We start from the raw sequence: 16,486 nt of genomic DNA, 5'->3' as shown, positions 1-16,486 counted from the left end.
TACACTAGAAGCATCTGTCTACAGAGGTTACTGTCGGAAGAGGTGTTCCAACAAAACTTCTGTCGACAAATTGCACCTACCACATAAAAGCTGATCAAGCTTTGGACCCAATCTGTTGGCAAAAGGGCTTCTTGTAGCATTTACAGTTTTTTTTGTTGAAAGTTTGTCAACAAAACACATTGGCTGTGTCTACAGTTGCCCCCATTTCCAGAAGGGGCATGGTCATGAGGGGAGTGCAAGATGTAAATGAGGTGCAGATGAAAATCTTGTGCCTCATTTGCATATTCCCATGAGATCTTGCTTATGGACGATCCCCTTCCAACTGCAAAAGCTCCCAGATAGACAGGGCTCCTTGGGAAGGAAATGAGGGTTGTTCCAAAGGAAATCCCCCTTCTGGAAGACCCTTGTTCCAGAAGCAAGATCTTGTGGCAATATGCAAATGAGGCACAAGCTACTTTAAATATGGGCACTGGTACGGAGGGAGTGGAGCAGAGGGAACCGGGTCCCCGATTGCTCCATGGGGCCTAGATGGAGGAGATTTACCTAGAGTTTGGGGCACCTGTGGGTCAGGGTCCATCCACAGGGGGCCAGTGTCTGCCTTGTGCGGGATCCCTCCATGCTCCCTGGCCTCGGCAACTGAATAGTAGTGGGGCTGGGGAAGGGGAGAGCTGACCATGGAGCACCCTCCACCAGTGCTGCCCCAGGTCTGGCAGGGGCCTGAGAGTACAGGAACGAAGCCACAGGGGAGCCCAGCTGTCTGAAGTAGTTGGTAGCCAGAAACAGTAGGGCAGCTGCTGAGTCTTCCTCGTCCCCATCTGGGTTCCCCGCCCCACGTGGTATGAGCCTGTGAAGGGAGGGGCAGAGCCAGAGCCGAGCTGCTGAGGTGTGGGCTCCTCTCCTCATGCAGTGCTGTAACAATTTGGTGCCCCACACAACTGCGTATGTTGCATTTCCCAAGGGACAGCCCTGCCACAAGGGCCCCACTGTGCTAGGCGCTGAACAAACAGAACAAAAAGACTGTCCCTCCCCCAAGGAGCTTACAGTCATAGAAACCAAGTCCCTGCACTATGTACTGGTCTCAGTTGTGCACATTCACATTTCCAGGTTTAGGAATTAACTGAAAATGCAGGACACCAGGCATTGGTGGTAGGAGTAATAGGGAAGGGACGCAATGGCTCCCCTGGGTCTCAGTGCTCAAACTCGCCACTCTTTCTCTCCCTATGCTGATGATTCCTAAGGCTCCCACAGCACTCTGTTGCAGCGTGCACTCTTCCCCCAACCCCGAAGCGGATTAGTTAATTTAAAAGTGAAAAGCCTTCCAGTTTACCAGACCTATTAGCATAACATTGAACCTGTGAAAGAGCCAGTGAGCGGTAATTAACCCATGTAACAGGCACAGAGGTAGCCCAGTTAGTCTTTATTCTATCAAAACAAAAAAGCAGTCCAGTAGCATTTTAAAGACTAACAAAATAATTTATTAGGTGATGAGCTTTCGTGGGACAGACCCACTTCTTCACAGCACCAGAGCTGATCTGAAGAAGTGGGTCTGTCCCACAAAAGCTCATCACCTAATAAGTGCTACTTGGCTGCTTTTTTGTTTTGATAGAATACAGACTAACGGCTATCTCTGTCACTATTCATCATCATAATTTTAGTTACTACAATACAAAAACTTGCTTCCAAAAAGTCTTCCTGTCCTTTCTACCTATCCCTACTCTCCTTTCACCCCCTTAAAGGGACAACATTCATTCTCCTCCAGGAAGGTGGACAGATGAGTTTCCCTTTTATATTTCCGACTATTTGATGAACTAGTTTTAAGAGAAATGGTCACCAAAATCAGTACCTTATGAGATATAAAATCCTTTGATATGTCCCAAAAACTTTAGAAATATATTTTAACATAAACATATAGGCTGTGTCTACACTACAAAAATAACTTCCAAGTTGCTTACTTCGAAGTCCAACTTCGAAGCAGAGCAACTACACATACCCTACTTTGAAGTTAGACACTGCTCCAGGAATGGAGTAAGGACTTCAAAGTTTGGCTCCTTAGTTCAAAATTAACTTAGAAATCAGGGAAAATGGTGTAGACTCTCTGCTGGCTACATCGATGTAGTGCCTAACTTCAAAGTTAACTTTGAAGTTCATTGCTAGTGAAGACAGACGCACCCATTGTGAATTTTCATAAACAGGTATTGTTATGAAAAATCACACAAAACAGTATTCCCTTTTTCTAAAGGCAATTAACTTTGTTATGAACATGCTAAACAGTTCTGATTAATTTAAAATAATGTCTTTATTTCAGTTAAATATGTAGTAATCTGCAATGACTACGGAGGCTTAAGAGTCTATTTCAAATATAAAATCAGCTTAGAAATACCGATGGAAAAAATGTAAAACAGAGAAGAGCTTCATCATGTATTCAGCAGGACAACTGACTTGTCCTTACTACAAAGTTTTTGCAAATATCTCTCTGACAAACTAGGCTATATCAAAAAAGCTGTGACTGACATTTTTTTATTTCCAAATTAAGTGCTTTTAATTAAGTACCTTCTGCACATCCAGTCTTCACAATCTGGAACGCAGTGGAAAATATGCACTTTTTTTTTTTTTTTTAAGAAAGGAATTTTAGAAGAGTGGTTTTTTCCCCCAAATGTCATTTGCTGCATTTGGGTTCAGGGATTTGGTCAGGATGAGCAAGCAGAGTGAAGAGAAAGACAGCGGGCTAGGGATAGAGCAGCGGGGAGAGGGCAGGGCATGGGAAGAGCAAAGCTGGAGTATGGACAGGGCAAAGGCTGGGGAGCTTGTCTCCCCAGGCACCAGCTTCACCCACACCCATGATAACATCAGTTCCAAGGTTACGCAAAGGAATGTTGACAGTACAGGTTTCTCCATCAAGGTAGGGTGCAAATGTTTGACAAAAACAGGTTGACTCGCAATGATGCATTGACAAAGCGGTTAAGAGTTATAGTAGCAGACTTTCCAAACTAATAAAGAAAGCATTTAATTTTCCAGGGGTCAGAAGGGGAGGAGCCAGCTAAAATGCCAATAAACGGCAAGGTTTCATGCAGAGCACGTGCAATTCCATCATGAAATGCAGATGACACACCCAGACTTAAAAAAAAAAAAAAAAGACCAGAAAATAAGTGATCCTTCAACTTCATTACATTCAAGGGAGATTCCTGAAGGTCATAATTGTAACTCCCAATATTGAAAAGAAGACAGCAGGGAATTAGCAAGTAATTTGGCATTAGCTGAGGGGAGATTTACAGAATCTATTTGAAGGGACTGCATCACACCCAGAAACAAAACCTGAGAAAGGGAGTAATACCCCCCCTAAAAAAGTGGTTGTGCCTTCTCCCATTCCTGGTTCAGGACACCAACCCAACAGCCTTCTCTCCTTGAAATGGATTGAGAGATAGAACTGCTTTACACGTCTGTTAGTAGAGACTGAAGCACCTTGTTCTTTCAGCAACTGCTATAGAAAAGAACTGTCACACTCAATTGTAAATGAAAAATCCTATTATATATTAAATGATGAACTCCCTTTATCAATGTTACCATGTAATACCCAGCACGGCTATAAGATCCATGTTAGTTGTTTATGCCTAATCTGGATCAATACTTTGGATCAGGAAAAGCTTGCATACCCTTGTTTTCTCTGTAAATTAATCATATGTCTGTACCTACAATGAAGTATTGTTCAAATTGGGAGAAGAAAGTTTGGATGGCTAGGCCACTCTCTCAAAAAACCATCATCAAGCAGTCCATCAAGGTCTGACTGATGATTTTGCTGACAGGGTACAGGTTGAACCTCTCTAATCTGGCAGCCTCAGGACCTGGTTGGTGCCAGATGAGAAAATTTGTGGGACCATGGGAGGTCAATATTGTCTAGCACATTACCAACACGTCCAGTACTTGCTGGGCTCTTAGAAGACATTTAGGGATAAATTACAGCTAAATAACAGCACAGAACATTGACAGCCAGGACTGGTGGCTGTAAACAAACTTTATGGGTCCACAAGAAACTTGGCCACACCCATGCTAAGTGGACATCTGCCTAACTAAAATCACGCCAGATCACAGATGTTGCTGGATGAGACAGTTGAGGATTCGAGAGGTTCAACCTGTAGTTGTGTTCACACACAAACACCTCTAAGAGCAGGCTCCAATTCAAGCAGGATTGGAGTGGGGCAAAGCTCTCATTCTCACCTCCAGTCAGCATGACTCATGTCCATCAGGTCTGCCTCTTGAGCATCAGTTAGGTTTCAAGCTTAGTTACTGTAGACCCAAAGCCATGAAATTATCTTTTCCAGTTACTAAAATTAGAATAGGAAAAAAAAGCTCACCAATTATGGAAATTAGGTGGTGTCCAGAAAGGGATCATCTGAAAAAATAGCCTGTTTAAGGTAACTAAAAGACTTACCCGGCTTTGTCCGCGGCCAGGCGAGGAGGGGCTCATAGTGCCCACCATCCCGCTTTTCCTCAGGGCTGATCCAGGGCAGGGCACCAAACTCCCTTCCAGCTTCTCCCCAAGGGAGGGGGCATGCACTGCAGCTGCTGACTTCTCCTAGGGTGGGCCCAGGGTGTGCAGGCCACCCCCCACCACTGCTCTCGCAAACCACACAGGCCACTCGCTGGTACTAGGGCGGGTGTAGGCCAGGGTGGGGGCGCTGCAGGTAGGCCGGCAGGTGTTCCTCAGTGCCAGCCCAGCCCACTGGCGGGGCAGCATGCAAACAGCCTACTGGCTGCTCCCTGGGGGTAGGGGGAGCTGAACTCCGCAGCTGCTGGCTTCTCTTAGGACCAACCCAGGCCATGCTGACTGCCCTCTGGCACCCCCTAGGGTTGGCATAGTCCATGCAGACTGCTACCGCTGCTTCCCATGGCCAGCTCAGGGCAGCTGGCAGCTGCTCCCCAGGGAGGCCAAAGTGGCAAGGGGCCATGCTGTCCACCAGTGAGTGATAACCAAGGTGCTTGCTGCTCCCCCCAGTGGTCACTCATGAGTATAACTGTCTCTGCTCTCACCCACCCCTTTCCATGTCATACAAAACAATCCTAATCCAGGCACCTCCCATTTTTGTGGCACAGCCAAACCCTGACCTTGCTTTAAATTATGATAAGAGGAAGTTGCATACCAAATTTGCGGGTCCTAGCTCTTGCTGTTTAGGAGGAGTACTTGAACAAATGGACTCACAGATGCACACTTACAAAATGTGCATTGACTACAACTCCACCACCAATACAAAAGCAAGAAACATGACAAGTGCCTTTCAGGAGTGACCATTGCCAAATGGTGCATGAACGGTTACTGAATGTGAAGAGAGATGACTGAGTTATAACAAATGAGAACAGGAGCAGCTCCTGTTCTATGTCAACAGCAAATGACTTCACAGAAGCCGGTTTAGACTCAAATGCAGAATTCATTTTTCAGAAACACTACAAATACTTACAAATCAAAGTACTGCATCATGAGCAAGAAATTTCCAAACACTTTAAAGAGTAAAGACTGACACCCTCTCTTTGAAAATGTCAACACAACCACAAAATCATTTATGTTCCATGCTTATTTTCCGACTGAAAGCGAGCCTCATGCAGATTGATTCCTCCAAGTCCTTATATGACCATCTTATTCAGGTTGGAAATCCAGGTCAGCTGGCATGCAGATTCAACGCGAGGAAAAACTCTTGGGAATTCTTTTTGGCAGCTGTATTTTCATTCTTCCTGGCATCAGCAACTCTTCATCTACTCACTCGACTCGGTACAACTAGTCCTTTGCCATACTTGGCAGCTGGCATCATGCTCATTTTAAAAATGTATGTAGCAAAATAGATAACGTTAACATTTATACACATTAAAGAAGCAGAAACCTGTACAAAGCAGAAATATAACCCAAGGAGGTACAACTGCCCTAACAAACTGTGATTATGAGCTAAACCAAACTCCTGGATTTGAATATCTAAAGTTCTGGGTGAACCTAGATCCAAATTCCACACCTAATGAACATGGGTAGAATTTTCAAAGGTGGTGTATGCTCTTAAGACACTTACTTTTGAAAGTTTTTAAACACACACACACACACACACACACACAGAGAGAGAGAGAGAGAGAGAGAGAGAACGAGAACTGAGACAGGCCAGTGTCTGACAGTCACACGTATGTCATCTGCTGCTCAATGTCAATTGCTGCTCAATACTTATTTAATCTCGTGTTTTGATTTGCTTTTCAAGAACTCTCCATCAGCCTTGGTAACAAAAATTATATCACATGAGGAACGTACAAAGTGTATAAAGACACAAAGAAAAACCAGATCTGAATGAAGGAAGCGTAGATGGAACACATGAATGAGAAGCTGTTAGCTTATGGACAAATCCGTCAGCTTCATCTCCATCAGCTACATAAGGGCAAGTTGTGACAGATTAGGAGTTGGTCTGCAGCAAATGTGTAAGTACTGTATGTTGGCCTGGTGGTTACTCAGAGTATTTCTGTATGACTATATTGATACAACAGCAAAAATTGGTCTGGAAAAACAAGACAGAAGTTAAAATAATGGTTCAAGTTAGTAATCTCTCAGTAAACACTGAATAGCTGTTAAGGAACAATCAAGCCACTGGCCCTGAGACTGTGGCTCAGGCTACATCTACAGCACACCTTAAAGTGTACCATGTGAAATCTCCCATGTAGCCACTCTCCTGTTGGCATAATGAAAGGAGAAGTTCCCCTGCCAACATAGCACTGGCCACAACAGCTCTTTTTCTGATGACGTTTGTTGGTTAGGGATGTGGGTTTTTCACACTCCTGACTGAGTCCTTCTGTACATACACAGACTCACCTGTGGTCTTTGAGAAAAGCTTGCACCTGACTTTCAGGGTTTCTAAGAGACATACAGAACGCTGTAGAGGGCCTCAATAGTGCTCCATCTTTCAGAAATCCCAGAAGTTGGAGCCTAGATACGCTGCACATAACAACATTGAAAGTGGCCCCGCAAACAGTGTCCACAGCATCCAAAGACATTCAAAGAGCAGAGTTCTGGCCAGTAACTGGTACTCAGACAGTGGACTGGAACTGCTCTCTCTGTTATTGCAGTAGATGTTTAATCAAAGCCAAAAATCTAATATTGTTTGTAATACTCTATTTGGCTGTGACTGCTTGATAGTTTGCAATCCTGAACTGTAGGGTTGCTGTCAATTAGGACTTCCAATCTCTTTTGGTTTTTACTGTACTGAGAACACCTAGCACAAAGTATTGGCTGGGTCCAGGAGCACCTCGTTAATGGGCAATGCCAGTCCGGAGAGTACGACTCATTTCAGAATATCCAACAATCTGTGCTGGGAGTCATTGACCTCTGCAAGTACAGTCTGGAAAGCATCAGCTACCCTCTTTATGAGGTTGAGAAACTGTAAAAAATGTAGGCCAGGGTTGATGGCAGAGGCATACTCAGGTTGTCTGGAAACAAGAATGACTAAAGTGTTTGAGGGATGCCGTGGTTTACCGTTCTTCAGACGTCTGCTCATATAGGGGAAGGAGTAGGTGGACTGGTTGGAGGGGATAGAACTGTTCAGTGCTGGGATTCCTATAAGATGGTACCATTGGGCTGGTGAATGTTGCCAACAGGCAGCCTAGAGGTCCCACTATCCACACTGGAAAGTGGGCATATGGGAATGGGGATAGCAAGCAGAGCTGGTTCCACCCCTTGCTGATGAGTGTCGTCTTCCCTGTGACTGTCAAAGAATGCATTCCTGAAAGGATATGTTGGAGAATCCTGAACCTAATCAAGAGACAAACAAGAAGTCTCATTACTCCCCGTCAATGTCATCCAATGCAGAAGCACCTGCAGAAGAAGGTGGCAAGTTCTGTGGTACTGAAGGACACTGGCTGTCTGCAGAGTAGTCGCAATAACAAGAGATGCTTGGATACCCATAAGTGGGGAGTCTAGTTTGTCTACTACAGATTCTTAATGTAGCAGAATTCTTGTAGGCCTGAACCTTACACAGTAACAATGTGGGAGCCCAGGATGCAGCAGCTGAAACTAACTATCATCAATGGGGAGTGTACAGACGCAGGCACTAATGGTGTCTGGCACTGTTGCATGCCTGGCAAAACCTGGCAAATCTGACTGCAGAAACTAGGGAAGTGTTGTACAATGTAGGTCCAGCTTGCGATGAAGAACATGGAGCACTGACTGAAATAAGCACTTTGAGTGAAGGAAACAAACACCAACAAAGCTCCCCAGGTGAAAGTAACAAATATATGGTTAAAATCCTGGACACAGTGCACATTCCAGAAAAAAACAACTTTACTTCTTTTTTCAGTTCTCTTTATTGGCACTTATTTGGAAAACCAGCATAAATATTTAATAGAGAAGAGACGTTGACTCACACACAATACAACTACTATAATTACCTTTCTGTTCATGCATCTCTTAAAAGGGTTGGCAATCAAATACTGAGGTCCATTCATGAAAAATGAGACAAAGCAACATAAAAACCTATAATTTTGCCCTTACCACAGAAGAATGAATGCACAGTAAGTCTTTGGCATATGGCTGAGATTATAAAAATAAAGCCATGCTGTATTAAAGCAAGCAAGCAGATGTTATACACTTTTTGTCTGTCTGCCATTGGTAAAGAGAAGCATGAATTTCAGAACTTCATGAAAAGTGATCTGTGGAGCAAGGAAGCTCAGTTGACAGTTGCAATAATTTATGGACAAACATGGCGAGTCAACAATAAACCATGTTCACAGTATTTGAGCTAAGAGTAAGATCACCACATTGATCCTGTATTTCCATATTACACAAGAGAAGTGAGTCCTTAGTTCTCAGCCCACCCAGATCTTCACATCTTCTGTTTCCTAAACTTGTATGCTGCTGCCCTGTCAAAGTTCTGTCTCTGAGGGTGTGTCTACACTAGGAAATAAAGTTGAATTTGTTAGTCAACTTTGTACCACTAGATTTTACAAAGTTGACGCTGAGTGTCCACATCTGCTTACCAAGTTGATGTAGTGTGGCCCCACTACATTGTCTAAGTTTGAAGGTTGCAGCAGTGCATTGTGGGCACCTATCCCACAGCTCCTGTAGCACTGTTGCATTTTGCCTGTGTGTTATGGGAAAAAAATGTGCTGCAAGTGGTTCTGGGTGTGGGAGATCATAATTCCAGAGTGCATTGCCCTCACTCCCCCCTACCACTGAAAACAAATGTCCAATTTTCCAAAGCTTGCCCCTGAACCAGGACACTTTGATGACTGCCACAGTCAGAGCTACCTATTTATGTGCCAATCTTTCTGGATCACAACAGACTGGCAAAGCTCAGAAAGTAGTAGAAGATAATAAACTTGAGGAAGGCTGAACCCTTGAGAGTGTTGTGAGTCCCATACATTATGGGGTCTGCTCTTCAGCCAACTGTGCCATGTTAACAGGTACCTCAGTTTTCCCCTGCTGAAATATCCCCTTTCATGGGGCTGGGCAGCAAGTCACGGAGCTGGTTTTCCCTGGAAAAAAATGCAGCAAACAGAAGACTGTGCAGCTCCCCCAAACCACACACTTTGGGAAGGAAGAGTACTGTAGCTGTGTGCCTGGGGTGAGGGAGTGGGAGGGGGCAGCCCAGAACATAGATGCAGCTGGGGCCAGCCCTCCAAAGCTCCGTTGGCACCTGTTAACATGGTGCTGTCTGTCCTCTGGAGACAGGTTGACCAACCCACACAGATGTAGCCGGGGCCGGCCTGCCGAATTTCAGCTAGCAAGGGCCATCTGAGGCCCCTGTTAACACAGTACAAACATCAGAATATAAATGTGGCCCCCCGGGGTAGCCTTCCCCTGTTGCATGTTGCCTTACAGGGGCCAGCTGGCCCCCAAAAATCTTTCCTGCCATGGGGACCTTCACCCTGCACAGGCCAGGACTTGCTGCTGTCTGGAAAGCATGACACTGCCAACGTGTGGTGTGGTGTGGGGTAACCACGGGGTGTGATTGTGCGGGAAGGGGGCTGCCTGGTAGAAATTTGAACCACAGAAGACGTTTTGTGGCCACTCGTACAAGCACGACCCCCACAGCGTAGCCACCACGTGGTGTAGTGGCCCGGGTGCAGGCCATGTGGTGAGGTGCGGGCTACACCCCCAACTGCATGGTGCCTGTGGGGGAGACAGGCTGCCATGTACAAATGTGAAGCACAGAAAAAAAAGGTATCTCGGCCTCTCCTGCTATATCATGTTCAGTGAAGAAGTCTTCACCCTGCACAGGGTATGCCACCCTGCTGTTTCATTTGCCACTGTCTGGCACCACAGCCAAGCTGGCACATGGTGCGGTGGGGCAGGGATTAGCCCACCAGCCAAACTGAGACCCCGGCTCTCCTGATGGTTCCTGGCTAGATGCAATCACCATGCTAATCATAAAGAAATGAATTAAAAAACCCAGGATTCCTGTGTTCCACTTCCTGCACACCTGGGGAGTGGGGGTGGAGTGGAGTGGGGGGTGGAGCAATGAGGAAAGGACACTTTGAGGGGCACTGCTGGTGTGGGTTATTTTAAAGGCTAATAAAATTGATCTAAGTAACACTGCAATCTCCATCTGTATAGTTGGACTTTGAAAATTTGACCTCTTGAACTATTTGGGGGGAAGTCAGCATTACTGAAGTTGACGTTAAAGCCCCTTAAAATCAACCTGGTTGAGCACTGGGGCATACAAGCATAGTTATAAAATCCAGCTTAGACCTTTACATTCAACTTAATCTCCTAGTGTAGACCAGGCCCCAGAACTAGCCATATGACAGGGTACAGAACAATCACATCTTGTTTTAGTAAAGGCTCACTATACTCAGTGCCCACGTTTAGCTCTGCTTTAGTTTTTACTGTTTGGGGAGGAAAAGTTTTGCCTCATTATTAAGCTCTTAGGGGCTGGCAACGCCTGCTTCTTTCTTGGGAGTCTTCTAGGTTTGCTAGCACGGTGCTCTGAATATACTAGCTTCTTTCAAACCCATTATAGGAATTCTCCAACACCTCTCAATTGATCAATTTTACACTTGTGATCAATAATTTTTTAACTTTATAACATCAGAAACTTCTTTATGCTATGATACTGCAGAAGTGGAGGCTTCTACTGTGTTGCTACTACTATACAGAAGAGATTAAAACATGAGAGGTGGTCACACTGACTTAAATGTTTGTAGATTATCACTACAGTCTGGACTTCTTCAGGGTGCCTCTTCAAGGCTTCCTTTCCAACTAAAACCAAAACCTTAGACTCTATTGCCTCTAAATTTCTTACCTGAAGCATTTAATTTGGGGATTTTAGCATTTTATTAACTGTCCTGATACACTATTATAGCTCATTCTGTGGGAAAAGAGCGCTAGGAAAATGCCTATCATTCTATCCAGCCACACAAGGATAAAAAAGGAAGCTGGTGATTTTGGCAGGCAATTTGCTCCTTCTTAAGTCTGTATTAAGTCACACCAGCAAATATGATTACAAATAAAATGTAACATATGGACAATTCATCCATTCTGGCTCTTTTCATCCAGTCAGAACTTAACATTGGCTAAGAGCCAAACAAATTACAACTCTCAGGCACCAATTATATTTTGATACCCACATTTATATTTTAAAAACAGCAAATTAAATATCCAAAATTTGTGGAGTAAAATTAGTATTAAACTGATCAGTTGGTTAGCATGATAAAAAATGACAGAATCCAATAAAGGCAGCTATGTGTTATCTAGGTCAGCACCATTACAAACTAGTGGGAACTGAAAAGATGTAGTTTAAAAGGCCTTGTTTCCCCTTGTAATTGTATATATATTTGCAATTTATTATGCCAATCTAGAAGATCTGTTGTAAATCAATAACATGTATGCAGATATTCACATATGAAAGAGAACAGTGGAGTTTAAACACTAACCGTATTTAGTAAATGTCATACAAATCACTATAAATTTCCTCAGGGAACAATTATGGAAGTTTTCTAGAAATAAAGACATTTCTGGAAGTTCCTATGAGGAACAGGATCAGATAAGAAACTCAGTCACACATTGTAGAAAGTTATCTTGTTGCTCTCCAGCTTAGCTGTTTACCATCCAGCAAAGGAGTAATAAAGTCTCAATTTGTGGGTAACTTAGCTGTAAAATCGATGGGTTTAAATTGAGATCTGGAGTTGGAAAGTGAGGCTGGAGAATCGCTGGTGGTGCCACCGTCAGCTGGTGAATCACAAGAAGAGCCAGCACTGCTCCGATTGCCATCAACAGTACCTGAAGTCAGACTGGAAAAGAAAGGGGAATATAGCAGGAAAATATGGAAAAATATAAGAGCAGCATTTTGGGGGCAATTCATTAATTTAAATAGGCTTATTTGTAATTCTCTCAACATCTTTAACACAAACCCAAATATATATACACACACACACACGAAACAAATAGCTTTAAACACACAGACCTTAGTTTAACATGCTTGCCACCAAATAGGTTTCATAGGTCATGTTGCAGCTTGAATTCCAGGAAGGAGTATACATTTTAAATAACACTGATTTAGTTCCAGGGGAAAATAATGGAAATATTGATTTGCTTTAAGATAATAGGAACAGGTATATTATGGTAAACCAGTCTAATTTCCTCAAAGCAATCATCTGCATTTTAGTTAACCAAAATGAGATATGCTAATACTAACTAAATTTCAGATGGCTAAAATTCTGGTTTCGATTAGCTATTATTTTAAAAGTAAATATCAGTTATCTTCAAAAAGAGTTTTATATTTCATACAACATACAAAAAAGTCTACAATAATTTTGCTCTCCAGCCAACCCATAATATTTTGTCAATTAACTCATTCAGTTGACTCAGAGAACTGCTTCTAGATTACAAATGGTCAGACAGTGGAACATACAAAGAAATGACGAAGCTTGCAATGAGCCACTCTATCATCATTTTCATCTTCTATTATAAAATTATCAAATGGAGTGTCCTGACAAGACAACTGTTGGCAGGTTCAGTGGCAACAGCAATTTATAGCTCCAAGTATGTGATATTATTAAGGCCATACTTAAATTGCAATATTGCGGAGACTGCAGATTATGGAACATTGGGGGGTCTAGCAGCTTTGACAGTGGGATCTCAATCCCAGTTAGTCAACAGGGAGTCCTGCTCTTAGTCTGAGACAGCTGACAGCAGAAAATCATGGAAAAGTAATAATGGAGTGTATTATTTTAAATAATAATGTCCATTATCATTTTTCATCAATTTTCTATGGCTTGTCTGCAACTCAACCACCATTTTTTGACAATCATTCTTCAAAACAAGTAGGTGTTTAGGTATTAGGCAAAAAAGTGCAATAAAACATATATACTGTAAAACATCTAATAAGTAGATACCATGGCAAAATAACAACCCTCTTGGGTTATTACTATTATTTTCAAAGCTCTTTACTTTTTACTTTAACCTAGACATTTAGTATAATTTGCTGCATAGTTCATTTTTTCATCCTAGCACAGACACAGCTCATATGCAGAGAGATCATACCAGCATTACCATATGTAACTAAGAGTATAAAGAAGTGACAATGTGCATTGATATGCAAATGATTTCAAGATCTGAAGCCATTTGCTGCAAAATAGTCTAATCATTGGGTGTCTCGTCTGAAAAAAACTTAACTCCCATAAATGCTAAGCATATCACTTGGAGAACAGAAGTTATTTATCTGCTGTGGGAAGTCCTGAAATTATAGACATACTGAGCACTACGTACTGAGTTTCTTTGCAATACTTACTTAGAAAATGCAGCAAAAATTCAAAGCTTATCACATACAACAGTGTGTAATTTCAACTATAAGTTGAAATTCTCTTATTTGGCACACTCTTGTCCGGCAACATCCCGCTTCCCAGTATGACCATGGATGTCGGGACCCTGGATGTCGCTGGACCAGACAGCCCCAGCTGCCCAGAGCCAGTATGGCTGGAAGAATGCTCCAGCTGACAGCAAGGAGCCCCGCTGGCCAGGGGGTGCAGCGAAGGGGGAGGAGGCTGCGGTCAGAGAGCTCCACTGCAGGGAGCAAAGTTGAGTCTGGGGATCCTTAGCAGCAGCCTTGTGGCTGCAGGCAGACAGGTTGGGGATGGGAAGTCCCACAGGGAGCTGGGAACCAAGGCAGGGATCCCTACCAGCAACCAAATGGCAAAGAGCCTGGAGGGAGTCAGGTATGCCTGCCAGCAGCCCCATGGCACAGTGGAGCCAGACTAGGGTGGCAACCCTTCTGGCAACCTGGTGGCAGGGATCCCAATCTGGAAAGGAGCCTCCCAAGTAGCCTGGGGGCAGGGAGCTGGTGTTGACTGGGAGGAGTGCCTCCCTAGATGAGCCTGGATGCCTGACCTCCCCTTAACTGACAAATATCCTCATTTGGGATCACTCAGGTCCTGAGGGTGACAGACTAGGGAGGTACAACCTATATGTCCACCCACGCCTGATATCTAGAAAATGAGACAAACATTTGAGCAGTTTCTGATGAAAGTTACAAGGTGCAGTAACGCTTACCATGCACCAAGGTCTGTCAGATGTGAAACTTCAGGAGAAAGCATGCTAGTAGTTCCTTGAAAAAATCTTTTTGGCTCATCTTCAGTATCCATTTCACCTGTGACAAAACCATGCAATCAGATTCATATTATGCACTAACAGTTAAAGAAGAGGAATCATTACAATAGCTGCTTTAGATAAACTTCTATCTTAGATATAATACAGATGAGCATAATAGATGGTGACACATTTATGCACATTCTTAACATTTAGATATTTACTCCTTTCTGTAAAATACATATTCATTTCAATTTTCCAAATACACCTCAAGAATAGGAGGGATATCAATCTTTTACTATGTCACAGTAAAGATATTAACTTAAATATAATGAAAGGCTAACCTCAAAGCATAACATTAGCAATGAGACAAAGACAATGATAATTTGAAATGTCCAGTAGATTAAAACCATCAGTCTGATTACCAACTATTAATCTGAATGTGTAACTCCTACAGATACATACAAACATTAAAATATTTACCTGCTTCTTAGACTACATCTACACTTATGAAATAAAGTTGAATTTATTGAAGTCAACTTTTTACCACTAGATTTTATAAAGTCTAAGATGAGTGTCCAGACAGTCAACAAAGTATGTCTCCATTGCGTTTGCTAGGTTCAACAGTGTCAGGAATGCATTGTGGGTACCTATCCCCACAGTGCCTCTTGCATTCTGGGTTTTTATACCAGTGTGTTATGGGAAAAAATACACTGCAAGTGGTTGTGGGTGTGTGATGTCATCAGCCCAGAATACATCGCCCCCTTCCCTCCCACTGGAAAACAAACAGCCCCAGGAATTCCACACCATTTTTGGGGCCATTTTTGCAAAGCCTGCATGGTGCTAGCATGGATCCTGAACAGCTTAGAGCCATTACACAGTGTGTCATGGCCAATTCCTGAAGTATCACGCAGTATTTTATTAGACAAAGCCAGTGGGAGGATGAGGAAGATGCAGATGATATCAAAGGACTGGAGACCAGGAGTGCAGAGCTGCTGGATGCACTGGATGCATTGCATGCAGTGGCGTATTGGTTCTGGAGATGTGAAACCAGCACACAGTGGTGGGACCACATCATTTTGGACGTTTGGGACGACCAACAGTGACTGCAAAACTTCCGCACACACAAGGCCACCTTTGTGAAACTTTGTGATTTGCTGTTCCCTGCCCTGAAGCACTGCGATACCAAAGTGAGACCTGCTTTGACAGTTCACAAGCAAATGGCGATTGCTCTGTAGAAGTTTGGGAAGTCAATTCAGTTTGGGTAGTGGGGGCCACAGTGATCCAGGTAGCCAAGACAATCAATGTGCATCTGCTGAAAAAGACCATGACTCTAGGAAATGTGCAGGACACAGTCTACGGCTTAGCTGCCATGAGGTTTCCTAACTGCAGTGGGGCAACAGATGAAATGCCCACCCCCATTCTGGCCCCAGACCACCTGGCCTCAGAGTACATAAACTGCAAGGGGTACTTCTCTCTCCATGATGTTGCAGGCAGTGGTGGATCACAAAGTTTGTTTCACTGACATCTACAGAGGATGGTCAGGAAATGTGCAAGACGCATCTTTAGAAATTCAGGTCTGTACAGAAAGCTCCAGGATAGGACTTTCTTCCCAGACCAGAAAATCAAGATTGGCGATGCGGAGATGCCCACAGAGATACTGGACAACCCTGCTTACCCATTACTCCCATGGCTCACAAAGCCATTACACAAGCACCTTGGACTGCAGCAAGGAGCACTTCAACTACAGGCTAAGCAAGTGCAGAATGGCAGGGGAATGTGCCTTTGGCCATTTAAATACCAGATTCAGGTGCCTTTTGACCCACTGAGACCTTTGAAAAGCTAGCATACCCTTCCCACCCCCCATGGTTTCAGCGTGCTTTATTTTCCATAACTTTCGCAAATCAAAGGGGGAAAATTTCATACCTGGCTGGCAGATGCCCTGGGCAG

At 43.6% G+C, this 16,486-nt stretch overlaps 1 protein-coding gene across 5 annotated transcripts in view; it reads right to left on the bottom strand.

Moving 5' to 3' along the window:
- Nucleotides 1-8,292: 8,292 nt before the first annotated feature.
- Nucleotides 8,293-16,486, bottom strand: part of LOC142019977 (P2R1A-PPP2R2A-interacting phosphatase regulator 1-like) — a 30,585-nt gene continuing 22,391 nt past the window's right edge. For all 5 annotated transcript variants that reach the window (XM_075007446.1, XM_075007442.1, XM_075007443.1 and 2 more), the window contains 2 exons: nt 14,501-14,597; nt 8,293-12,243 (listed from right to left, as the gene is read on the bottom strand). In XM_075007446.1, the coding sequence (XP_074863547.1) occupies nt 12,084-12,243; nt 14,501-14,597 (257 nt within the window). In that variant the 3' untranslated portion in view covers nt 8,293-12,083. The remainder of the gene's footprint in view (nt 12,244-14,500; nt 14,598-16,486) is intronic.

Source organism: Carettochelys insculpta, chromosome 13, assembly GCF_033958435.1.
Source record: "Carettochelys insculpta isolate YL-2023 chromosome 13, ASM3395843v1, whole genome shotgun sequence".
Classification (NCBI taxonomy): Eukaryota; Metazoa; Chordata; order Testudines; family Carettochelyidae; genus Carettochelys; species Carettochelys insculpta.
Note: the sequence above shows the minus strand (reverse complement) of the source record. Positions and strands in the feature narration are given on the sequence as shown.